The following is a 25,656-nucleotide window of genomic DNA, read 5'->3' as shown; positions in this document are numbered from 1 at the left end:
CTTGGTGGTTTTTTTTGGGTGGCATACTACCTCTCTAGCACTTCTATGTTCGTCCCCACGGACAGCGCACTATTGGAATAAGAAGATATCTTGCACGAACAAGTGTAGTGAGAGCTCACTCACAAGAGTGGCTCAAGCTTAGAAAAGAAGTGAAAACAGAGAAACACCAAATATATTGATGGTAAAAAGGATTGGTCCTTAGCCTGATGGCCAGGGATCTGTATTTATAGTACCAGCATGGTGTCAAATGTACAAGTATGCTCCTACAGAGATGGTGATACAAATATTGCCATATCGTATGGGTATAGACTCAGTCGAATCACACAACATGGGTCTAGGTGGGATGCACTTACTCCTAATCGGATGATAATTCTCTACTACGGCAACATAGTGGTGCAAGTGCCGGGGCGTGGTGCACAGCTGGTCACCTATTGCGGCGCCGCACTGCTAAGATGTCAGGACGGCATCTACTTGCGCCGGGGATGTCAGGATGGCCTCCACTTGCGTCATATTAAATGTAGATCACTTCCTTGTAGGTGGAGGACGGCTGGTGAGCCTCGTTTGGTTGATCTTTCTCCAAGTTCTGAGGACTCACCCCCGAGGCTTCGAAAAGCCTGCTCAGACTCCGAAGGGCTGGGGCTCCGTAAGACCAAGGCTCTAGAGGGTTCTAGAGCCTAGTGATCCATAAAGCCTCCGAAGACCTGTTTGTCTGCAAGCGTGGGCTGACGAGACCAAGAACGTCAGGAATTCTTAATGACGACCTCAACAATTGTCTTAGGATCATGAATTTTACCTGAATAGATCCATTTGCTGATGTTTCCCAAGAAATGTTGTCAAGCGTTTTGCCCATCTGAATCAGTGGATTATAGTTATTTTTTTGCTGTTTTACCCCCTCCCCCCTAGATTGGGATATTTGCATTCACTAACATAGATCTCATTCGTTGAAGCTTTTTCCTATTGTGAGATTTTATAAAACAATTTGAATTGTGAGAGTTAATTTTTATATTCTGATAATATATTTTTGCTTTTGCTGTTAGAGTTAGAATCCATAATTAGAATTCAAAAAAGCAAGACCTTTAAACCAATTGTTATTCATTCTTACGTCTGTCTTCTGTCCTAAGATTTAGCTGTCTATGATCAGTTCAAAAAAATTAAACTAAATTCTAAGCTATCGACGCACATGTTTGTAACTTCGCAAGGCGCGGCAAAGGAGTTTTGAGGTCCCGCGAGAACGAACACGTCGGGAGCTCGCAACACCTGCTCCGAGAGAATGAGATCCTCTGACTCCACCATGAGCTGCTGTTGAATCTCAGATGAATATGATTTGATGCTACAATATCTGATATCATGTTACTGTTCACATTCTCACAAATTAAGTAAGAGGGTTTGGATCCTGCTCAAGATGACACGTGGCGCACGTACGTCGAGCCAGCGCATTCAGAGACGAAGCGCGAACCAGAGGCACCCCACGAAGATCGGGCAGCCAAGAGCTCTCGGCCCCGGCGCGCGCGGTGCCCTATAAGAGGTATGTCCCCGCGGCATGGCCACGCCGTCTTCGCCCATCCACGGAGAGAGAGGCAGAGGCAGGCAGGCAGGCAGTGCATGCCCGGCCCTCCCTCCGTGCACCCCCTCGCCGGCACGGTGAGCCAGCCGGCGTCCTCCTCTCTGGCAAGAAGCTCGCCGCACCCACCCCTCCAATAAAAGAAGAGAGGGATCCAATAAAAGAACACAAAACGAGAGTGAAAGTTTCACCAAGGGAATAAGCAACCATGGCGTCCATCTCCCTGGAAGACATCCGCAACGAGACCGTCGACCTGGTACGTATGCAGCATTCGTTCTCAGTCATCGCCATTGACGGGCGCTGATGCTTGGTTTTGGGTTTTGCAGTCGAAGATCCCGGTGGAGGAGGTGTTCCAGAAGCTGAAATGCGACCGGAAGGGGCTGTCCGGCGCGGAGGGGGAGAACCGGCTGAAGCTGTTCGGCGCCAACAAGCTGGAGGAGAAGAAGGAGAGCAAGCTGCTCAAGTTCCTGGGCTTCATGTGGAACCCGCTGTCGTGGGTCATGGAGATGGCGGCCATCATGGCCATCGCGCTCGCCAATGGCGGCGGCAGGGCGCCCGACTGGCAGGACTTCGTCGGAATCGTCTCGCTGCTCATCATCAACTCCACCATCAGCTACATCGAGGAGGCCAACGCCGGGGACGCCGCGGCAGCGCTCATGGCTGGGCTGGCGCCCAAGACCAAGCTGCTGAGGGACGGCAGATGGGAGGAGCAGGAGGCGTCGATCCTGGTGCCCGGTGACATCATCAGCATCAAGCTCGGCGACATCGTCCCGGCCGACGCGCGGCTTCTCGAGGGCGACCCGCTCAAGATCGACCAGTCGGCGTTAACCGGCGAGTCGCTCCCCGTGAACAAGCACCCCGGGCAGGAGGTATTCTCCGGCTCTACGGTGAAGCAAGGCGAGATCGAGGCCGTCGTCATCGCCACCGGCGTGCACACCTTCTTCGGCAAGGCGGCGCACCTTGTCGACAGCACCAACAACGTCGGGCACTTCCAGCAGGTGCTCACGGCCATCGGCAACTTCTGCATCATTTCCATCGCCGCCGGCATGCTGGTCGAGATCGTCGTCATGTACCCGATCCAGCACCGCGCGTACCGCGACGGCATCGACAACCTCCTCGTGCTGCTCATCGGCGGGATCCCGATCGCCATGCCCACCGTGCTCTCGGTCACCATGGCCATCGGTTCCCACCGCCTTTCCCAGCAGGGGGCTATTACCAAGCGCATGACCGCCATCGAGGAGATGGCCGGCATGGACGTGCTCTGCAGCGACAAGACCGGCACCCTCACCCTCAATAAGCTTACCGTCGACAAGTCCCTGATCGAGGTGTACTCCAAGGGCGTCGACAAGGACATGGTGCTCCTCTATGCCGCGAGGGCCTCTCGCGTCGAGAACCAGGACGCCATTGACACTTGCATCGTCAATATGCTCGCTGACCCCAAGGAGGCCCGCGCCGGCATCAAGGAAGTCCACTTCCTCCCCTTCAACCCGGTCGAGAAGCGCACGGCCATCACCTACATCGACGGCAATGGCGATTGGCACAGGGTCAGCAAGGGTGCTCCAGAGCAGATCATCGAGCTCTGCAACATGGGCGCCGAGGCCGAGAAGAAGGTCCATGCCTTGATCGACGGGTACGCCGACCGCGGCCTCCGGTCGCTCGGTGTGTCCTACCAGCAGGTCCCTGAGAAGAACAAAGAGAGCGCCGGCGACCCGTGGCAGTTCATCGGCCTCCTGCCGCTGTTCGACCCGCCGAGGCACGACAGCGCGGAGACCATCCGCCGCGCTCTCCACCTAGGCGTCAACGTGAAGATGATCACCGGTGACCAGCTCGCCATTGGCAAGGAGACCGGTCGCAGGCTCGGCATGGGCACCAACATGTACCCCTCGACCACCCTCCTCGGCGACAAGAACAGCACTGTGAACGGCATGCCCATCGACGAGCTTATCGAGAAGGCTGACGGCTTCGCTGGAGTCTTCCCCGAGCACAAGTACGAGATCGTGAAGCGGCTCCAGGACCGGAAGCACATCTGCGGCATGACCGGTGACGGCGTGAACGACGCGCCCGCGCTGAAGAAGGCGGACATCGGCATCGCCGTGGACGACGCGACGGACGCGGCCCGGAGCGCGTCGGACATCGTGCTGACGGAGCCCGGGCTGAGCGTGATCGTGAGCGCCGTGCTGACGAGCCGCTCCATCTTCCAGCGGATGAAGAACTACACCATCTACGCCGTGTCCATCACCATCCGCATCGTGCTGGGTTTCCTGCTCATCGCGCTCATCTGGAAGTTCGACTTCGCGCCATTCATGGTGCTCATCATCGCCATCCTCAACGACGGCACCATCATGACCATCTCCAAGGACCGCGTGAAGCCGTCGCCCACCCCCGACTCGTGGAAGCTCAACGAGATCTTCGCCACCGGCATCGTGCTCGGCACCTACATGGCCCTCGTCACCGCGCTCTTCTTCTACCTCGCCCATGATACCGACTTCTTCACGGTACGCACACCCATGCCATGGATGCCATTACCATGCACCGACTTCTCGCAAGCAAGCTCACATACTCATTCACTGACCCTCCGGTTTCGATGCGAAATGAAATCGCAGGACGTGTTCGGCGTGAGGTCGATCAAGGAGAACGACAGGGAGCTGATGGCGGCGCTGTACCTCCAGGTGAGCATCATCAGCCAGGCTCTCATCTTCGTGACGCGGTCCCGGAGCTGGTCCTTCGTGGAGCGGCCGGGCTTCCTCCTAGTCGTCGCCTTCTTCGCCGCCCAGCTGGTGGCGACGGCGATCGCGGTGTACGCGGAATGGGAGTTCTGCCGCATCCAGGGGATCGGCTGGGCTTGGGGCGGCGCCATCTGGGTGTTCAGCGTCGTCACCTACCTCCCGCTCGACGTACTCAAGTTCATCATCCGCTACGCCCTCAGCGGCAAGGGCTGGGGCAACACCCAGAACAAGGCAAGCGAAGCTTTCCTTCTTGCCTTCCAAAAAGGAAGCTATCCTTCTCAAACTCCTCCATTAATTATTGATCTTGCGATGCCGTGGTCCTGATTGGTTGCGTCCTCTCTCTCTCTATCGTCTCCAGTGACAAGGGCGAGCGCGAGGCACAGTGGGCGGTGGACCAGCGGACGAGCGCGAGGCACAGTGGGCGGTGGACCAGCGGACGCTCCACGGCCTGAACCAGCCCGCCACCTCCTCCGACCTCCTCGGCAGCAAGGACGAGCGCTCCGAGCTCGCCGAGCAGGCCGCCAAGCGAGCCGAGGTCGCAAGGTATGTTCTTCTTCGGCTACTCGGCCGATCATCTTGCCATTCCTCTTTATGGAAGCAATTGATGGTTGGTTTGGCGGCGTTGCGTTGCTTGCAGACTTGGGGAGCTGCACACACTCAGGGCACGTCGAGTCGGTTCTCGACATCGAGACCATTCAGCAGAGCTACACCGTCTGATCAACGGCGCCCGGCGGTCTGCGGCGGTGGCCGGAGAGGGAGTCCTGCGTTCTTCGTTTCCTTAGGTGATCTTGTTTTGTGTGGGTTTTGAGCGGCAAGAGCTTGTAAAACTCTGCTCAATATGTATGTACGTGTTGTTGTGTTCTCTACTTCTATAATATACGTACTGGTACACACACTTATAATTGTGTTCGTTCCATCATCGTCTTGTCAGCAATTTGTTGCATCTCTGTTCTACTTGTGAGTTATAATATCGCAATGCATAACTGATCCCCTACATTTCAAAAACATTTTCCACATTTCCAAATGCACGACTCCTCAAGACTATTGGAACACCACTGCAGAATATAGGTTAAATGGTTGCGATTTTGCAACTCAGTCTCAAACAAATGGTTTTCTGGAAAACAAAATACTCTATTGATCTGAATAATCTCTGCACGCAAAACAGTAAGAAGTACGGGACAAAATTAGGGAAAGAAATGGGAAGCAATTAGAGAGTAATCTGGAACTCTAGGTAAATATGTCGAGGACCGGCTCTGATGCACTTTAGTAGGCCTAGAAAATGCTTCCTGGGGCAACAAGAGACTCAGCAAGCTTCAGCACAAACATGTAAGTTCACATTAAAAAACATATAGGTCTGAAATACTTCTTGAACACCGAACTTGGACATCTGAAGTGAAACCAGTCTGGCTTGTAGTTTCTGCTATGTGTACTTGAATCGGCATAATGGCTTCATAGTTCAATATGCACTATGCAGTAGCCCTGAGCAATGCACCATACAGGATGAAACCCTGCGATTTGTGCAATCCTCCTTAGACTTCAACTTATCCACCAGTTTCAAGTATCTCCCTCAATTAGTCACATGAATATCCCAGATGAAGCATAACATGCTTGAAGTTTGAGCCACAAAATGGTATTCACGGCGAAGCCTTCACCTTCCAGCACGTGAACTCAGAAGGTATTACATCTTCGTCACAGGAAATCACAGCTTTGGCAGTCACCTTTCCAACCAAACCATGATACAAAAGACCCCTGGCACCAAGCCCACCAACTAGCCAAAATGTACAGTTGCTCCTCTCGCCCATTACCTCATTCAAACAACCCAAAAGTGGCAATGATCCATTAGCTGTCAGTGGAGGCATGGCTCGTATCCCAGCTCTTGCGCGTACAAAATCCCATTTACTTATTCCTAGATAAACACCAGAAGCTTTTGGGAGCAACTTTTCCATTGCAGTAAGAGCTTCTTCATCGGATACCACTGAAACATAGTTCTCAGACTTACATTGCCACGTAGACCCAATAGAAACGGTACGGGGACCTTGGAATGTCAGCCACACATCAGATAAAATTGAAGGGCTCTGATTGCCATATTCTTCTCTGTAGGAAGTAAATGCATTAATCAGATAGTTCCAGCTAATGCTGTAACAACTAATGACTTTCAGCACAGAACCTCCTTACACTGTATCTGATGGCAACTGGAATTCAGCAATAACTCCTCTACAAGTTCTAAGAGGCAGCTTATTTGCGAGTTCTGGAAGTGAGCAAGCTTTGGCCCCAAGGCAGATGATAATCAAATCATAATCTCCGTATTGGACTTTCCAGGTAGTGTACGTTGGGTTAGGCCCAGAGAACGGGGCGAGGTCCCGAATGAAGGCCCGAACAATTATTGGACCTTTCCAGGAGACCAGGAGTATCCAGCTACATCACGCTTTCCTCTCGAGGAGAGCAGCAGCTCCACCACCAGTTGAATGTACAAAGATGGGTGAATTTGGAAAACACAATCACAAATATCACCTAAGTTGAAAAATACCATCAGTATCCACATATCACCCTCACATCCAAGGGTATTTTGCAATATAGGTATCTTTGCAACAGTGTACACATAATTCTCATATCATCATCGAGCATCCGGCATGGCAGCAGGCATGTACAGTTACAGTGTACTTCGACAGCACAGCACTCAAGCATTACAGAACATACACAAGCAACCAAGCAGGCGCAAAATTACTGTACAAGTATCAGGGCAACAGATACAGAACAGAATTCAATACATTTCTGCTGTGAAGACGCTACACGCTAAGCATTTGTTGGTTGTTGCTGGTCAGGGCTAGATCAGCGCAGGTGGAGATTCTGATGGAGTCTACTGGTCCTACGTTAGTGCCGTCACAAAATGCATCCCAACTACAGTGGTAAAAGGCTTGCTGCTTCAACATAGGCAAACCCACCAGAATGCGCCCTATGTCTAAAGGTTACTTCAGCCGGAACGAACACGGCTAGGGATGCAAGTGGGTACACAATAGGTAGTTCTGGGTCAGCACTTAGTTTATTTTTTTTCCCTTAATTTAATTGGGTAGGAGTGAATCTTTAGTTCAATTTTTTGAGTTGTAGGTCGACCCAATGACCCAGAAAATACTAAACTTACATCCCTAAACACAACCTCCAGCATCTTGTCCACCTAAAGTTTCTCCATTACCTCATCATGTTCCTCCACTTATCCTTCAGGTCCACCTACAACATACAATCAGTCATACTTCATGGAAGATTAGTAACCAAAGCAACTCCACTGTAATATCCAAGTACCCACCGGTGTTCTACCGATAAAAACATCTGGATTGTTAGTTAAAATGTCCTTCCAATTGCCACTACCATACCTACACACGAAACAAGTAGAATAAAACGGTGAGGAACAAACAAGAAAATCACAGAAATTGCCAAGAGGCAATTTAAACAGCATTTGCGTAGAATGAAAAAATTCAAATGCCAAAAAATAAATTTGAACAGCAAGACAAAATAACATACTGTTCAACACCCTTTCTTATTGTTTCTTCTTCTAACATGCACCACTTCCTTGCCTTTCTACGTTTATTTTTGTTTCCTGCCGGTTGCAAAGGAGAAACTGGCATTCTCCTTGGGCTAGGCAGGTGCGGTCTACGTAACGGTGGTTCCAAACTCTCAGGATCAGGTGACTCCTCCCACTGCAAACAACCGTTTTTTTAGCGTCATGACCAAAATCTAATGTTTTTCTGGTTATGTTACCAAGTTATCTTACAGGCTAACTAAAAAGGGTTCTAATAGAGTAATACCCAATACATTTAACTTGCACGTCATGATAAAAACCAGATTATATTAACATTTACTTTGTGAGATGCACACAGCCAGTCTGATGCGCACAGGGACTGTAGTAAAAATTATTCATGATTCAGTATTCTAATTTAAGTAGATACCTTACTGAATGCAGATTATATCACCTAGCAAAATAAATTCCACCAACTATTAGATTTCGTAACTTCATTTGACCATTTCTTGCCATGGTCTGAACAACTTATCCAACAAAGCATGTCCTCCATGTATTTCATAATATATTATCCAGATTTTGCAGAAACCACAGTAAAAGTAGGCAGGAGCAGAAACGTAGCAACATAGAGAACAGTTTATATTGAAAGCTCAAGCAAGGGAACAAACAGCAAAATGTATACACATGATGTTTAATGCAAAATATTGACATGATCAAGGCACTGAGATTACGTAGATTCTTTCAACTATAATGATATTCCAGGCTAGCTAGTATAATCACAAATTCAATTTAACATTCAAAGTGAGTGAGGTATGGACAATGTTCAAAAAGTAATGGAAAATACATGTGAAAAAAACACACCTGAAAGGTCCGTGCTGTTGGGTTCCAATCCATAAGGCTGTGAGGTGTGCCTTTACTCAAACCCTTATCTCTGTCATTAAGAGCACTTGGGCCTGCAGTGCCACAAGTCGCTGGCTGACCACTTACTTCTTCAGCATTTAAATTAACTGCCTTATCCATCCTTGTAGCCAACACCTCATCTGCAGCTGCCTTCGCAGCTGGAAGTGGATCTTCCACTACACTGTGGAGGTCGGCACAACTTGTTTTAAGCGCATCCACCACCTTATGAACTTCTGGCGTCGAAATTGGATTTACATGAGAGGTAGGTTCTTCAAGTTTGCCCAGAATCTCACGTGTTTTCCCTCTCCCAGCTGTAGGTTTCATTTTACATAATCAATTATATGCTAGGAAGGTCATGACCTTATGCACAAAAGAATCTCAACAAAGTAGGGAAAATGGTCTAGCAGCTAACATTACTACATTAGGCATATGAATGATGCACATAAAGACCTGGAGGTGGCTCAAAAGATAAGAAACTCAAACTGTTACACCAGGTTGCAGCCAAAAAAAAATACACTCAAACCACTGATGTTAGTGGTATACAAAGCATTAAAATATTGCAGTAGCACATTCAAATACTCACAAGAATAATATCATGTAGCTCGATCTATCATAAACAAAAAAATAGCAGAAAGAGCAAAATTAGCAAACAAGAATTCAAAAGCCGATTCAGGGACCAGATTCAACTCTTGGTGTTTTCAAAGACCAAGAATGCCCACTTAAATAAGATTCACACTTAAGCCAGATATATTTCCAGACCATGATGAACATGACCTCTACATTCTTACTCGACGTTACTAAAAAGAGATACAGGTCCTGCGTGCTACTTCCCTGAACTGTAGCACAGATAAAGCAAGCTACACTCAAATCCTACAGGCCACATATCAACCAAAGGTCCAATTGAGAACGAGTTCACTCGTTGAGCTAGGTTGCTACATCAGTATTAAAAACCATTATATGGACTTGCGGCCTAATATGCTGAAAGAAACTACAAAGAGCACAATGCATGTATGTTAACTTCAGTTGCATCTACATTACACGGTATAGATAGGGTATCTTTCGCTGCTCCCTCTGGGAGGAAGAAAAACAGCATGACCAAAATCATAGCATCGTGATTCATCCAATATAGAGGCTACCCATCAATTTGAAAATGAAACCATAATGATTAATCTAAAAGTAAACCTAAAATGGCTGCACTGCAGCAAAAAGATCCTCACCTAGCACGCGGTACTTGGCGCGGGTGGTCTCATCCGCCGCACGCCATGTCTCGAGGGCCCCGTTCCCAACGATCCGCTCGGCCGCCGCCTCCAGCCGCGACGGCCCAATCGCGGCCCATTCGGCGGCGAGGAGACCCTTCACCCGCTCCTCCGCTGCAGCTCTGTGGCCCCACAGCCCCCTGAGCACCACCTGCGAGAAGGAGTTCCCGACAGCGGCCTCGAACTGGTCCGCGACGGCGGCGGCCTCGTCGGAGCCGAACGCGGGTGACACCCCACCGACCCCGCGGCGCGCGCGACCGTCGGGGCGCGCGAAAAGCGCCCGCGCGGCGGCGTCGAAGTCGGGCGCGGACGCGGCGAGGAAGGCAGCGACGGCGAGGTGGGCCGAAGCCGCGGCGGGGGAGGGGGAGGGGGAGGGGGAGGGGAGGGAGGCGAGGAGGTGGAGGGAGTCGAGAGCGGAGGCGGAGACCGGGTCGGAGGCGAGGCCGCGGAGGAGGACCGCGCGGCGGAGGCGCGGGGTCGGGTGGGAGGGGAAGGGGAGCGCGGCCAGGAGCGCTTGCGCCGCGGCGGCGGGGACGGAGGGGTCGCCGAGGACGTGGTCCAGGATTAGGGTCGCGTCCGCTGGCGCCAGCCGCGGCATTTTTTTTCTCGTCGGTTTGGGGGCCGTTTTGGGAAGACGGGGAATGCGAGCGAAGTGGAAGTGGGTGTTCAGCGCCGTGTGGTGTCATGGCGGGCTCACGCGCCGGCGCGGCAGTTTTGCGCGGTTTCGGGGGGTTTGGGAGGGAAAGGATCCTAGAGAGTGAGGCGTGTTTGGTTTGCTGGCCGAGCGCTCGGCCAGGTCGAGCCTATACAAGCGCGTGTGTTGGGTTGCGTAGCTGAGCGTTTAGATAGGCTCTGAGCTTGTGAGGCTCATGGTAAACGGATTTAGATCCTGTTTCTCGCAGGACTGCTCGTTAGGTGCAGTAAAGTCTACGTGTGTATTTTTTATTTAACTCTTGATTTTATTTAGAGTATAAGAGTGATTTAAATATTTTTAGAGCAAACTAGAGGTCACTAATAACCCATTTTAATTTATTTGATACAATGAGCCTAAGCTAATATTTAATTAAAATTCTAAAAAAACCTATTTTTATAACTGTAGCAATTTTTATGCATCAAATAAATTTCCAAAAATCAGAAGAAAAAAAATCACTAATATTCTTATCATATGATGTACTAATTTATAAAAATATTTATAACCCTATGTTATTGAGTGAAAAAGTAAGTTGTTGATAGCACTAGGAAAAATGCAACTTCACATGTGGGTGTGAACACACGGGTTATCGCGCCTCGTCTTGATATCTATTCATCCATCGATTCTCTTGTTTATCTTTTTTCCACCTAACTCTTCAACACGAATCTCAACATAAATGAATGATCTTTATAGTCCATACGTCAACATGGTCAGTGGAATCTTCCCTTTCGGTTGGGGAGGTGCAGCGGCAAGACGAGGGGAGCCGCCGAGCTACCATGCCTCGCACTTCTCCATACGCGAGAGTAGCACATCCATCATCCGTGTCCGTGTAGAGATGTGCGGTGCGACGGATCTCTCCTCGCTCGGATATTTCTGATGTAACTCTAGCATGGCCTAGACAAAAGGTAGCGTTTGGTTGGTTGAACGAAGTTGAATAGCATATGATTGTCCTAGATGGAATGTGACTGGACAAGATAGTTCTGAATGATGTGATATAAGTAGGTTGTTTGGTTAGATATATGAGATAGTATGATAATGTATTTGGTTGGTTATATGTAATAGGGTGACTTGGTATAAGATTCTATTTAGTTTGCTGAATAGATTGATTTGGTTAGGCTGTATAGGATAATAAAAATATATATAATAGAGTATTATAAAGGAACTTACTTTTTCACTATATAAACTATGGCTAGAAATAATTATAGAAATTAGTTCATCACATAAGAAGATTATTAGTAGATTTTTCAGATTTTAGGAATTTATTTGAGGTCGTAACGATTGTTACAAATTATAAATGTAGTTTTTTTTAGTGAATTTTAGTTTCAATTTTGCACAAGCTTTTTGTATGAATCCAATTAAAATGGGTTGTACATGAATTATGAAACACGTCGATTCTATGATTCTTGAGAAACAGAAGACCGCTGTTTTAAATAGAAAAAGAAATTTTGAGTAATGCTCATTCATGATTATTGTTCACATATGGACGGCGTCGTTCCATCATATCTACCGAATGAACCAGTATAGCATCTAGTAGGAGTATTTCAGACATATGTATCGGTTCATCCAAAATAAAATAATGTCATTCAAGGAACCAAACACTAGGACTAGCTGATATCCTGGACGAGACCATCTAGGCATCCAAACACACGTAAACTAATTGGACCGAAACAGCTGGGGCGTTTCTGAACAAAGGAGGCGTGCCTTTTATGTCCTCAACTCCAAATCCTGAGCAGCAAATTGAAGCTCATAATAACAAGTGCTATCAGGATAATAACAGTAGCCTCAGATTGTTTAAGTGTTATCAAGAACATTAAGGAGATGCCTAGATGTTCCTGTATGATGGTTCTCTAAGATATTTATGAGAGGTCAAAATCTTTTGATTGTGTGCAGTTTGCAAACGAAGGTAGGGAATACAACAGAGATGCTTATTATCTCACTAAGTACGCTTGTATTCTTAGAGCTGGCCAGCATTTCTTGGCTCCCCTCCTGTATTCTTGGATGTAAACGTTCCAATGAGAAATAAAATCTTTATCTTCCTCTAAAGAAATAACGAGTGTCAAGTTACACATAATAGACGATGATGAATTGCTAAGTAAGCATCACATGGTCATATGGTCGTAGTTGGTACATCGGGACATTGGAAGGCGTCAAGAAGGCGTCAAGCACATACTGACCCGTCCTCGTGCAGTAGCCCGCTAACGTGCAAGTGGGTTCACATCCAGGCGCCACAATCCACTGAAAGAGGCAAGCCTTCGACAGAGGACCTAAAGACAAGTAGGAACACCACCTTCACCTCGCCAGTGGTGATAGTGATGAGAGGCGTAGGTGATGGGAGGGGACCAGAGGCAGTGAATGAGGAGAACAACATCAAGTTGAGCAATGAGAGCAACCACAAGTCCGACCCAGTGTCGGAGCAGCAGGGCATGGGCTTAAATGCTGAGAAGCAAAGAGAGATCAACAACAACACGCAGACATAGCAACACAAGAGAATGAGGCAGGCGCAGATGATAGACCAGAGGGCGGAAGTCATCATCAAGGAGAATCGTACAGTTGGCGTTGTCCAGATGCTAGAGAATCATTGTGACCCTATGATTTTTTAGGTAAACAATAATCCAATCATTGTAGGTCCTCAAGCCAATCAGCAAAGCCAGGATTCCACCTCACCGCAATACACACACCTGGAAGCCACGATCCAATGGCTCACAGCCGAGGCTGAGCAAGAAGACAGGTTCACGCGAGAGGACACTCCGAGCAAGGTGGCAAAGAACATGCCAACGCAACGTCGGATATGGCTGGCCATGCCAACACCGAGGTACATAACTTAAAAGAATTCATAACTAGTGTCACAGTGGCACCTCCACTGTCTCTGATTAAGGAGCCACCAAAATCAACTTCCTCACTGCATAAAAACACACAGCACACACCAAAAATGCCAAGACGCAATGATAAAATTGCAAATAAAATTACACCATGCAAAACAATCAAGTAGCTTGCGCAAGAAGTACTTGCCAAAAAACATATTGAACTCTCACCGCCTAGATTGACTAACAAATAACTAATCACTATTTGCAGTGCTTCGAGCAGCCTATGAGCAAAGAAGCGATGGAGGTCAGCACCATGTTGGTGGACAAGGGGAACCATCTCAAGTCAAAGAAGTCCAAGAAGGTGGCACCCATGGAGGTGGCCACAGCTTGAAGGGAAGGTTCTGCATGAAAAAGGTGCATCTTCTAGTCCATCATGAATAATTGTAAATGTGTAGTGAACATCACTGGTTGTACACCAGATGTAGTAATCCATCTGAGTCCAGTACTGCGTGCTTTCCATGTCAAGGCCAGTCTACCCTCAGGGCATTATCTAGAGTTATTGTAGTAAACCAGTAGCAGAATGCCTGCTATCAACCTGATGAGCCACAAAAGGAGAAATGGGAATAGCCATTGGTGACGAGGATTGAAGCAAAGGAAGAGAAACAACCATGAGATGAAGTTTTTGTCAGAGTTTGTACCATTTCACCCGCTTCAACAGCCTCCTAGTAGTGATCTATGTCTAATTAATGGCTCAAATTAAATGCAATATTCTATGTTGGAACGTCCATGGCTTAAACTCCTTGGTAAGAGATCCACAATGCGAAACATGGTGACATCCACGATGGCTAAAATTGTATGTTTGCAAGAAACAAAAATGCATGATTGGTCACAACAAGATGTGCTAGGACCTGATTGTGCCCAAACCTATGCGTTTCTTCTGTCCTTGGGGGTCAGTGCCAGCATCCTACTCGCTTGCTCATCAAACCAATTCTCCTTAGGTAACATCACTACAACTGAACACACCATTTCGATAGACATAACAATGCTCAACGACAATGTCACATGGTCAATAACACCAGTGTATGGACCACAAATAGGAGAATAGAAGTTGGCTTTCCTAGAGGAACTGAAGGTGGTCAAACAACATATGCATAATGAGTGGCTGTTAATAGGTGATTTCAATCTATTTTATAGGGCCGAGGACAAAACAATAGTAGACTAAACCACCGATTGATGGGGAGATTCAAGCGAACTATCGATGAATTGCAAATCAGATAAATGCCACTTAAAGCGAGACGTTTCACTTGGAGCAACAGACAAGAACTGCCAATGTTTACCCGAATCGGCCGGTGCTTCACCACACCGAACTAATCTTTTGTTCTATTGAGCAGGCCTACATGCAGTTTCATCGATGGCCTTAGATCACTGCACGTTAGTAGTCCACGATGAGGAAACGCCAGTGAAATATACATGTTTCCATTTTGAATCCTATTGGGTCAAAATTCAAACTTTTTGAAGACCGTTCAAGAAAACTAGGAACAACCGATACATATAGCGAATCCTTTGTTATGACTTTGTGTCGGGCTCAACAAAATAGCAAAGGCGCTAAAAATTTGGGCGCATAGATCGATTGTAAACACCAAGCTACGGCTGCCAATTGTGAACGAAGTGATCTACATACTAGATGTGGCTCATGAACAACTAGCGCTGACTCAGGAAGAGAGGGAATTCAGACGTCAACTTAAACAAAAAGTGTTGGTACTAGCTGTGATTGAATGTACCCGACAGAGGCAACACTTAAGAATGACGTGGGTCTGGAATGGGGACACAAACTCAAAAAATTTCCAAATTAGAGCTAACGCGCATCGAAGAAAACATTTCATTCAAACACTACAAACAGAAGAAGGGATTGCTCTAAATGCTGAACAAAAGGAGGCCGAACTCCTAAAGTATTTCAAAGGCCAACTGGGCATCAATAATTTGAGAGAATTATGCCTTCACTGAGAACAATTGGGCTACCAAACGACTGATCTCTTTGAGCCTGAGCAACCATTCCTGGAAGATGAAATTGAACAAACTATAAAGAGCATGCTAAATGAGAAGTCCCTAGGACCAGAGGATTTTTTGGGATTTTCTACAAGGCTTCCTGGAACATCATAAAGTATGATGTAGTGGCAGCGGTTCAAAGTTTTCACAGCCTGAATACTCTAGACCTTGCTCTCATGAATGAGGCCAATATCCTGTTGTTACTGAAAAAGGGACAAGCAGTGAAGGTAGCTGATTACAAACCCATTAGTCTCATCAATAGTGTCTTTCAGATCATCACAAAGCTTCTGACAAACCAATTGGGACAAAGAATCAAAGACATTATTTTGATCAACCAAAGTGAGTTTATTAAGAAGAGATGCATACACGATAATTTCATCTATGTCCAGAGCATAATTTGAGAACTACAAAGATCAAAAAGCCGACTCTGTTCATCAAACTTGATATCTCGAAGGCTTTTGATTCCATAAATTGTCCTTACCTACTCGAGGTGATGTAAGCTATAGGCTTCGGCCAAAGATGGAGGGGTTGGATATCCGAGCTCCTAAGGACATCCTCATCTAGAGTTCTTCTCAATGGCCAGCCAGGGCAACGAATCTGACATGCCAGGGGCCTTCGTCAAGGGGACCCTCTGTCATTGATGTTATTCATTATAGGAATCGAACCCTTACAACGCCTAATAGAACTGGCGGCATAAGGAAAAATCATCAAACCGGTGCTGCCACGAGGGGCACGCCTGAGATGCTCCCTATATGCAGATGATGCAGCAATATTTGCACGACCGGACACCACTGACCTCACGGCTCTCAGCATGATCCTTTTGGTCTTCGAGAGATGCTCTGGATTGGTAATGAACATGCAAAAAACAAAAATTTACCCAATAAGAAGTGAGGACGTACAAACGGAGACCCTACTGCAAAATTTCCTAGGCAAGGTATGTGACTCCCATACCGCTATCTGGAACTACCGTTGCACATGAGAAAACTGAGGATATCATAATTTCAACTGATAATTGAAAAACTGGGGAGCAAGCTACCAGGATGGAAGGGCAATTTACTATCTTTGGTGGGCAGAGAGACATTGGTCAGGATAGTAATGTCGTCGCAATCAACCTACTTTTTTGACCGTGTTCCCTCTTCAAAAATGGCTCACCAAAAAGATTGACCGTATTAGAAGAGCATTCCTTTGGAGAGGCGACGAACCTGAGAAGGTCACAGGGGCCACTGCCTGGTACGTTGGGATACGGTGTGCATGCCAAAGAACCTAGGACTATGCATACTAGAATTGCAGAGATTTGCTCGTGCACTATGACTTAGATGGCTATGGTACAGATGAAAAGAGGAGGAGAGGCCATGGGTTCACATGCAAATTCCTTGCGATCAGGCAGACCAGGACCTCTTCATTGCGTTAACCGTTGTAACCCTCGGAGAAGGTAAGAAAACACAATTTTGGCACTCTAGCTGGATCCATGGCCAAGCCCCAACGAACATTGCACCGAACATATATGCAAAGTCCAGAAGAAAGATACAATTGATTTGCAATGTGCTCCCCAATCACCAATGGATACATTGGCTAGGCCCAATAGAAACCCAATCAGCACTCGATCAACTGGTACTCCTTTGGGAAAAGTTGCAGGATTTGAGCATCACCGAAGGCACCCAAGACACCATCACTTAGAGATGAACTGAAAACGGAGAGTATACTACAAAAAGTGCATATCGAATACAATTCAAAGGAAAGTCCATAAGGCACAATATGAAAAACATATGGAGAGCAAAAGTGGAACCCAAATGCAAATACTTCTCATGGATCCTTCTTCAAAACTAGGTCCTAACGTGAGACAATTTGGCTAAGCATGGATGGGGCGATGCTCTAACATGTCGACTATGTGATCAGGTGGACGAAACAATTCCTCACCTGTGTAAGGACTGCCCATTCACCAAAGAAACATGGCAACTGATCACTAATTGGTTCAGCCTAGAGCATATTCCATAGATGGGTTCCTTCCAGACAATACGAGCGTGGTGGCACCAATCCAACAAACAGGTTGACAACAAACACAGAGGAGATTTCAATGGCATTGTCATCTATTTCTGGTGGCACATATGGAAGGAATGCAATAGAAGAGTTTTTGAAAATCAAACAATGATCGCACAACGAGTTGCCATATTGATCAAAGAATCCTTGATGTTAGGAGAGCCGTGTAGAGGGAACAGGTTGTTGATTCAAATGACGATTGAGTTATCATCTGTAATAGGCTCCGATTAGTCAGGTTCTTCATTTTGTCCCCATGTGGTGTTTGGTGTGCCTGGGTTACTATGTCGTTCCCCACCCAGGCGAGGTTTATTTTGTTGTAGTATGCTGCGTTTAACTTTGTAATGACTTCCTCTATTTTTTCTATTCTATGAAAAAATTAGCAAAGCTCCTGTTGTCGCTTCGAAAAAACATGGTTGAAGTTGGCAGATTACATAATACTCCATTTATAGCATATAAGTTTAGATGACCAAGAACAAGTTTGCTATCGTGGAGCGACACCGGAACTTCAAAAGTATATCACAGTTCTGATGAAAACACTGTCAACATAACTTGACCTTATGCTGAAAGTTCACCGAACAAGGAGCCCAAATATCAACTGTGGAAACCGTGATGGCATTGGCAATGGAGGAAGAGTATCCAAGGTAGAGTGTCGCTGATCGGCACTGGTCCAACCAACCTCATGGTCATAGGAAGAGTCGATTGAGGTCAACAGTGCGGCAAAATTTTACTTATGTCTTAAAGTCGATTAATATTTTATAATATATCTGAAATTGATCATCATTTTATTATATGTTTTATAGGGACTAGTTTGTAATAAAATTTTGTATCGATAAGAAAGATAAAGAATAAAGTTTGTTATAAACTAGTCCATATAAGACATAGATTAAAAAATAATCAATTTTGAATATATTATTATAAATTGATTAACTTTGAAACATATAATATAATTTAATTTTCCACCACCATTTCCGCTTCCGGAAACAATGTACGATGTATCCACCGATAAGAGTGACCTGCTCAGAGGACAAGACCAGAACGAACACGATGAACAGCAACAGCAAGGAGGGGAAGAAAATGTGACTAAAATCCATTGTAGTTAGACCATTCTAACTATATTCCTTTCATTTTGTTTTTTTTCTTATTTCTTTTTATGTTCTCGTTCTCTTTATTTTTTTTTATCTCTAATAGTTTTTTTTAAAGGATTTGTGAAAAGAAAAGAGAAAAAAATCATATCTGGAAAGGAATGATATTGAAAATTTCTCGTAACGAGGGCCATAAAGAAATAATTGAAACACTAAAAGAAAAAAATTCTTCGTGAAGATATTCTCATCCCTACATGGTCTTACGTCTCCGTCACGTTATTCGTTTGTAGCTTTAGACATTCTTATCTACTATTAGGACGAAGGTCTTGGTTTACTAGAGTAATCAGAATCCTATGGCTCCTAAGTAGTCAGCTCTATATCACGTCGCTGTAGAACAACGCGTAACTTATTTGTCTTGTTCCTGTTGGCTTACACGTCATTACGTCGCGTTAGATACGTTCCACTCCATCAAAACAGAAAAAGCCGTACCACACTTTTCGTTTTCTGCGGGTAAGCATCACGCTCTGATAGAGGAATGCAAGAGCATCCAGAAAATTCACAAACTTTTGCAGGAATTACATCACTGGACATCTCTAATAGTTATAAGTACTATCTCTTAGCTGAGAAAACATACTTTTTAATATTATGATTAATAATAAGTTCTAACTCTTAAAAAGAAGAGATGAAGAGCTATCACTTTAGCACATCTCTGCTTTGTGAAGTATGATAAATTATAAATGGTAGAATTCATATAAATTTTAAGAAATAGTTTCTCTGTTAAAAGATAATAGCTATTTATAACTATGAAAAATGCCCTAACTTACATAAAACGTCACTATCCATGTGACTCAGAAGGCTTAGACAGCACTTTTTCTCACCGCGCTGGCACATCAAATCAAAACGACAGAATCGAGATAAACCATGAACACGAGGGTGCAATGGACGCCGGTACATGAGATTTACCGACCGCTGCTACAACACCTCATCGTGTACATGCTCACGGTCCACTCTTACATTAGGGCTGCCATGGGTCATGGCCCATGGGAAAAGCACGACAGGAAGCATCAAGCATACATCGACTCTATAACTCTACAAGCATGCCATGTTCTCTTATCTTTTACCTTATTGATGTACAAAATCCAACCAACCATGACACGGACTGACACCTCCCAGGTTGCGGAGGAGACAGGCCGCTGAACAGAAGGGCGAGAGCTACGGCATCTATTTCTGTTGCTGCGCCTTGTTAGGAGAAGTTGCCATGGCGCGCAGGCTCTTGCCGATCTCTGTGAAGCTCGGCCTTACTAACGGTTCGGATGACCAGCACTGCTCCATCAATGACCTCCACTGGGGATCGCAGGACTCGGGCACGGGAGGTCGCAGCGTGTTGTTCACGATCCCACCTGAGCGAAGTTGGCAGAAAAGCTCAGGAATAAGAATGGCATTGGATTCGACCAGTGGGCTATAACCAACGGTGTAAGTTGTGATCGTACCTATAATGGCGCCATAGTGCAATTCGGCATAAGGCTCCTCACCAGTAAGTAGCTCCCACATCACAATTCCAAATGAGAAAACATCGACCTACATTCAAAGCATATGAAGGTGATTCGGGGAAATGGGAACGTATTCGTCCAGAGGCAGTTCAAAGAACGGGTGTGCACATTGGGGTGAAGGATGCAGCGGAACAAACCTTTTCAGAGACGAGGCTGCTGCTGCCATTCAACAGCTCAGGGGCCATCCAAGGAAGTGTTCCTCGCACTCCACCAGAGATTAGCGTCTGGCATTTAACCTTTGACAAGCCCAAATCACCAACCTACAAAAGTAAGACAGTTACAACAAAATCGGAGGCCCTTTAGTCAGAATGCAACCATAAAAATCAGAGATGCCTAATGTTCTATTCTACTAGTGGTGGAACCAATAGTCCTCTAAAGAATTACACCCTTGGAATGGCAAGTCAAGATATCTTTGATGTGACCCTTGAAAGATACAATAAAATGTACCCTGATCTCTTTATCAGAACACATATGATTGCACTTTATATAAAAATACAACTATACATGTGGGTGTACTTGATTAATACAAGTGAAAACAGATTTGGTCTTACTTAGCCACTTACTGCCTTGAATACAGATAAGAGGTCTATATGCATTTTTCAACAATGCACAAGTATCATAGAAGCATCATTACCCATACTTAGTCCCATACTAAATACCAAAGCATCGTCCATTGAGGAGAAAAAGCCCAATAAACAAATTGAGCTTTCGCTATACAAGGTACAAACTCATAGCTTTACTAGCTAACGTCACAATCACTCTTACATAACATGAGTTATAAGGGCTTTCTGATTTAATTTTCTGTGCTTGCACAATATTCGGCAGTGAGGGGATACGAAGAAAAGCACCTTGCATATAGGGCGTTGAGGATCTCTTAGGTTGACGAGCAGATTGTCACTCTTCAAGTCGAAATGCACAATATTCTTCCCATGCAAATATTCCATACCAAATGCAACATCCATTGCAATCAGTAGACGCCTACGCCGATCGAATATCCTGCTGAGTGAATAAACTGGGATTAAAAGTGTCACCATATGAAAAAGCATAATGTTTTGGAACTGAAAAGAGTAGCATACTTTTCATGTCTTTGCAATGCCTGTCGGAGTGAACCATTAGCCATGTACTCGGTTACCGTTGCAACAGATCCTCCTGGCCCATCTACAACAACACCATAAAAGGCTACAACATTTGGATGGTGCAAAGATGCAAGCTTGCCTGCTTCATTCCAGAAATCGGTCCTCTACAGACACAAGGGAAAATTAGAACATGGTGGATTCAAGTTAGGGAGGAAAAAAAAAACCCGTAAAGTCAAGTACACACCATGCGCTCTTGCTCAGATGCCTTCCCAGCAAAGCAACGATCATTGATTCTCTTTATAGCAACATCAGATCCTCTCCATTTTCCATGGTAAACAGTACCAAAGGTTCCAGAACCCAGTTCGCGCAATTCCTCAAGATCACTGTTCTTTATTATCTGCAATTAACAAAGTCGAAAATAAGGATGATGCACTTAAAACTGCAAAGGAAAGGTGTACATAAAAATAAAAAATAATTTGACAAAAACCTGAAGGTTATCGATGTCATCTAAAACTTGAACTCCTTGGCTTGATTTGTCTAACTGATCATTCCCCTCATCCTGAACCCAAAAGTAAAGCAAAAAGTTATAACCAATCAAAGGACAATCAAATTGAATTAGAGCAGCCAAGATAGAAACATCTCCCACCTGAACTTTTGCATCAGTTACTTCTCCGTGTGAATCAACATGATCCCCAGACAGTGCAGCTGTTTTGTCAGGATAGGGTGACTGAAGAACTGATGCTGCCACCCCTTCAGCAACAGCTTGTAATTGTTGCTTAATACTTTCTTCTCCAAATCCTTTCAGAAGAAAAAAAGAAAAATGAGGAAAAGGGAGGCAGAGCAATCATAACTTAGTCCATTATGGTTGTGAAATGATATGATAGTATTATCACCGAAATTTGTATAGAATGAAAGACTATACCAACCTTTGTTCAGTTTAACTGTGTGAATATCTTTAAAACTCGGGTCCCGAATGTGTGAAAGATTGCCCTCTTTTAAGAGTGTGGCAGCATTTGAACTGTTGATGTCAACCACATGGCCATCCACATATTGATCTCCAGAAACAACAGGTTCCTTAGCTAACTTGTTCGGTCTTGGAGGCACTACAGAAGCATTTCCCACTGCGTTCCAAGGATCCTGGTTTGAGAAAAGTGAACCTGTGTAAGCTGGTTCCCGTGTAGCTTCAACACGATCAATACCGGCAGTAGCCTGCAATGGAATTTTACTACTGCCATTAGGGGCAGCAGAAACAAGGTGATTCAGCATATCCCTAGGATGCTGTGGAGGAGGTCCAGCAGGAACCTGAGCACCAGAGTAAGGTGCCCTCACAGGAAACCTTTCATTGGAAACAGGTGGTTCGACTGGCACTTTAAGGTTGTTCGGGACAGGCACATTGAGTGGATGCTGGCTAATGTCAGGATGAACATTTCGTGCACCAACATTGAAAGCAGAAGGTGGTTGTTCATTATGACTCGCAAGGCTGTCGTCTTGGATCAAAGCAGGAGTAGTAAAGGCATTTGTAATTCCCATATGATACCCTCCAGCTTGAGATTTGAAGACAGAACTACCATCAATATTCACCGGTGGCATCTCAACTTTTGCGCCGCCAATGGTACCATGAGGAATAGCAGGCTTTCCTTGCACACTAGATTCTGGAGGGGCAATAGGACCCAAATGAACTGCTTGCACACGGGCATCAATAGCTTTGGCATAATCATGAGGAAGATCACGACCATATTCTCTAAGCAGCTCCACTACTGGATGATTAGAATTATTATATGCACTGGCATCAATCCCTTGTGGGCCATGCACTGGGACTTGTGATGGTTGCATGCTATAAGAGTACGGCTGCTGCTGGTACCTGAAAGGATCTGCCGCCCGAGACTGTGGAGGATGACCCACAAATGCTCCATTTGGAGCAGGTGCACTAGAAACTGGTAAAGCAACCATGGTGGGTTGAACCAGCACACCTGTATCTGGAGATGCAGTTGCCTGGACTACAGGTTTTCTGGTAGGAGGTATCGGCTCAAATTGAGCCATCCCTGCTGTGTTCTCAGCTCTTGGTTCTGACACATAATTAGCAGGACCTGGACTAAGTTTGCTGGATGCACTATCTTGATGCAGGCTGTAAAACATTGAAGCGGCCTCAGGGTTGCTCACTGCACGATGATTTCCCTGCTCCTGGATCATGTTATCTGAATGGGCGTGCGGCAATGCTTTCTGGCACATTGTGCAATCATCATACCTCATTGATGGAATGGTGGCCGAGCTAACCACCACAGGAATTGTCCCTGGGCTCGTCGCCACTGGCGTGCTTATTGTGCTTGTCACCACTGGTTGAACACCGTATCTCTGTGCATCACTTCTCTGCAAATGCACAGAAGGCAAAGGAGGAAGCTGCGACAGTGGTGTCTGCAGCACTCGGTAGTTCCGATCAACCGGAGCTTGCACTGGCCTTGTGAAATGCATGTTCTCCAGAACAGGCTCTGCGCCTGCAGAAACAGGCCTCAACGTACCAAATTGAGAAGCAGAGGTCGCCATAGAAGTCGTCACTGGAATGCTAGGCACAAACCGGCTCATTTGCACGGGCATAAAATTGACAGATTGCGGCACACCATGCACACTAAATTGTTGCGGATTGATGTATTGGACTTGCTGCGGCTCTATATACGGTTGAGGCATCTGCTGCACATACGAAGCAACCTGAGGCTGCTGGTGTGCCACATAAGTGGCAACTTGAGGCGGCTGGTGCGGCGCATAAGAAGGTACTTGAGAAGGCTGATGCGACGTCGCATAAGAAGCAGCAACTTGATGAGGCTGCAGCGTTGATGGCTCTGTCCTAAGCAAGATGGGATTCTGCGCCGGGATGCCCATCGCCGGAGCTGACACCGTGACGGCACTGAACCCCACCGATTCCGGGAAAGCATTATGGTAATGGGCTCCACCTGAATACGAATATTCGGACGGAACGGAAGGAGGCGGCGGCACCGCCCGCGGCGACATACCTTCCGCAAGGCCGCTGAACTCGGAGGCACCGGAGTTGTGCGCCGAGGACCCGGCGCTGGCGACGCTGTCCTTCCGGCGCATGGCCGCGACGGCCTCCGCAGAGACGCAGTTGATGGCGTCGATGTACCGCTCCCCCGACTCGTCGACGGCCGCGGCGAGGTGGGAGCCCGAGCCGGCGCCGGAGTCGTGCTCCCCCGCCGCGTCGCCCCCGGAGGCAGGGAACAGGAACACCCGGAGCTTGGCGGAGCCATCGGGCGCGGCGGCGGCCAGCTTCTCGTACTCCTCCATCATGTTATCGTAATCCTCGGGGTCCGACACGGAGATGAGCGAGTCGAGGTCCTCCCCGGGGAGCTGGTACTTGAGGAGCACCCCGCCGGAGGCCGCGGCAGCCTCGTCCACCGCCTCCACCTTCCGCAGGAACTCCCCGAAGGAGGCGGTGCGGGCGACGGAGATGAGCCGCGTCTGGCCGCCCACGTACCGCAGCGCCCCGTCCCCGGGCCTCGGCGCGATCAGGCCCCCGAAGCTGCACATCAGCTTCACCTTCCCCGCCCCTGCGTCCTCCTCCCCCGACCCCCGCGCGGCGCCCGGGCTGCTCGGGTCCCCCAACCCCGCCACCCCGCCTCCCCTGCTCGCCATCGCCGCCTTCTCTCCCAGGGCTCCCACTCACCCCTTCTCCTCCGCCCGCGCACGCGCACCACCTCACCGAGGCGCAGCGGGACGGCGGAAGGGGAAGGCGCGACGCGACTCTCGCGGGGTTCTCCCACTTGCCACTCTCGTCCGCGCCCGGGCCGGGCTCCACTGCGGCGGCACCGAACCGAATCGCGGAATCGGCGGTGGACCGGTGGTGCGGCGCGGGATAACTTCTCTGGTGGCCCCACTCCAAGCTCGTGCCTGACCCGCTGCGCTTTCGCCGTGCGCCCATGCGGGACACGGCGCGGCCTTATACGCGGCGGGGTCGATCAGGCAGCCGAGGCCATCATCGGATCGCAATCGTACGGTCGGATGGCTGGGTGATTATATACTACTATTAGCTAGCGAAATCTGGGAGATTTGCGTCTGCAAATAGAATCTTGATCAGTTAGGCGAACGTCGCTAACATACCACGCGCACGTATCTAGCGCGCAATAACGGCTCCAGAAGAGGCTCAGTTTCCTCCTCTTCTTCCTTCTTTTTCTTCACCTCTTTTCTCTCTCTTCCATTCCATACTAAAAATTAAAGAGGGAGAGAATATGTGTGAGGCTCTATGTATCTCCAAAAGGCTCTCTAAAACCCACTCCCTATATCCTCATATAGGGAGCCTTCCTAATAAATTTCACTCCCTATATTGCTATCCTCTCCAACAGACTCTTTATACTCCAATCCCTATATTCCAACAGTTCCCTTTCCTATCTCACCGACAGGTGGACCCTG

General features: G+C 47.1%; 3 protein-coding genes and 1 pseudogene across 6 annotated transcripts; 1 reads left to right on the top strand and 3 right to left on the bottom strand.

Annotated features, from left to right (window-relative positions):
• Positions 1-1,896: 1,896 nt before the first annotated feature.
• On the top strand, positions 1,897-5,004 carry LOC133926356 (ATPase 8, plasma membrane-type-like; annotated as a pseudogene).
• A 448-nt stretch (positions 5,005-5,452) lies between these two features.
• LOC133927542 (uncharacterized) lies at positions 5,453-7,180 on the bottom strand. Its single transcript, XM_062374011.1, has 3 exons — positions 7,158-7,180; positions 6,463-6,702; positions 5,453-6,381 (listed from the first exon to the last, which is right to left on the bottom strand). The coding sequence occupies exons 1-3, from the start codon at positions 7,178-7,180 to the stop codon at positions 5,922-5,924; spliced, it is 723 nt and encodes a 240-aa protein (XP_062229995.1). The 3' UTR covers positions 5,453-5,921.
• LOC133926355 (uncharacterized) lies at positions 6,823-10,695 on the bottom strand. 3 transcript variants are annotated; one of them, XM_062372261.1, is made up of 5 exons: positions 9,916-10,691; positions 8,660-9,009; positions 7,804-7,979; positions 7,589-7,655; positions 6,823-7,512 (listed from the first exon to the last, which is right to left on the bottom strand). In XM_062372261.1, the coding sequence occupies exons 1-5, from the start codon at positions 10,550-10,552 to the stop codon at positions 7,474-7,476; spliced, it is 1,269 nt and encodes a 422-aa protein (XP_062228245.1). In that variant the 5' UTR covers positions 10,553-10,691; the 3' UTR covers positions 6,823-7,473. The 3 variants fall into 3 exon arrangements, 2 of the variants coding, with proteins under 2 accessions (XP_062228245.1, XP_062228244.1); XR_009911084.1 differs by lacking the exon at positions 7,804-7,979 and having other exon boundaries at positions 9,916-10,695; XM_062372260.1 differs by having other exon boundaries at positions 6,823-7,655; positions 9,916-10,693.
• Positions 10,696-19,383: 8,688 nt separating this feature from the next.
• Positions 19,384-25,210, bottom strand: LOC133926354 (uncharacterized). 2 transcript variants are annotated; one of them, XM_062372258.1, is made up of 9 exons: positions 22,167-25,210; positions 21,887-22,038; positions 21,728-21,799; positions 21,485-21,637; positions 21,241-21,404; positions 21,013-21,163; positions 20,302-20,424; positions 20,105-20,192; positions 19,384-20,014 (listed from the first exon to the last, which is right to left on the bottom strand). In XM_062372258.1, exons 1-9 carry the CDS (start codon positions 24,880-24,882, stop codon positions 19,836-19,838), a joined length of 3,798 nt encoding a protein of 1,265 aa, XP_062228242.1. In that variant the 5' UTR covers positions 24,883-25,210; the 3' UTR covers positions 19,384-19,835. The 2 variants fall into 2 exon arrangements, with proteins under 2 accessions (XP_062228242.1, XP_062228243.1); XM_062372259.1 differs by having other exon boundaries at positions 21,013-21,160; positions 22,167-25,208.
• Positions 25,211-25,656: the final 446 nt, after the last annotated feature.

Source organism: Phragmites australis, chromosome 8, assembly GCF_958298935.1.
Source record: "Phragmites australis chromosome 8, lpPhrAust1.1, whole genome shotgun sequence".
Classification (NCBI taxonomy): Eukaryota; Viridiplantae; Streptophyta; class Magnoliopsida; order Poales; family Poaceae; genus Phragmites; species Phragmites australis.
This window is presented reverse-complemented; position numbering and strand designations above follow the sequence as displayed.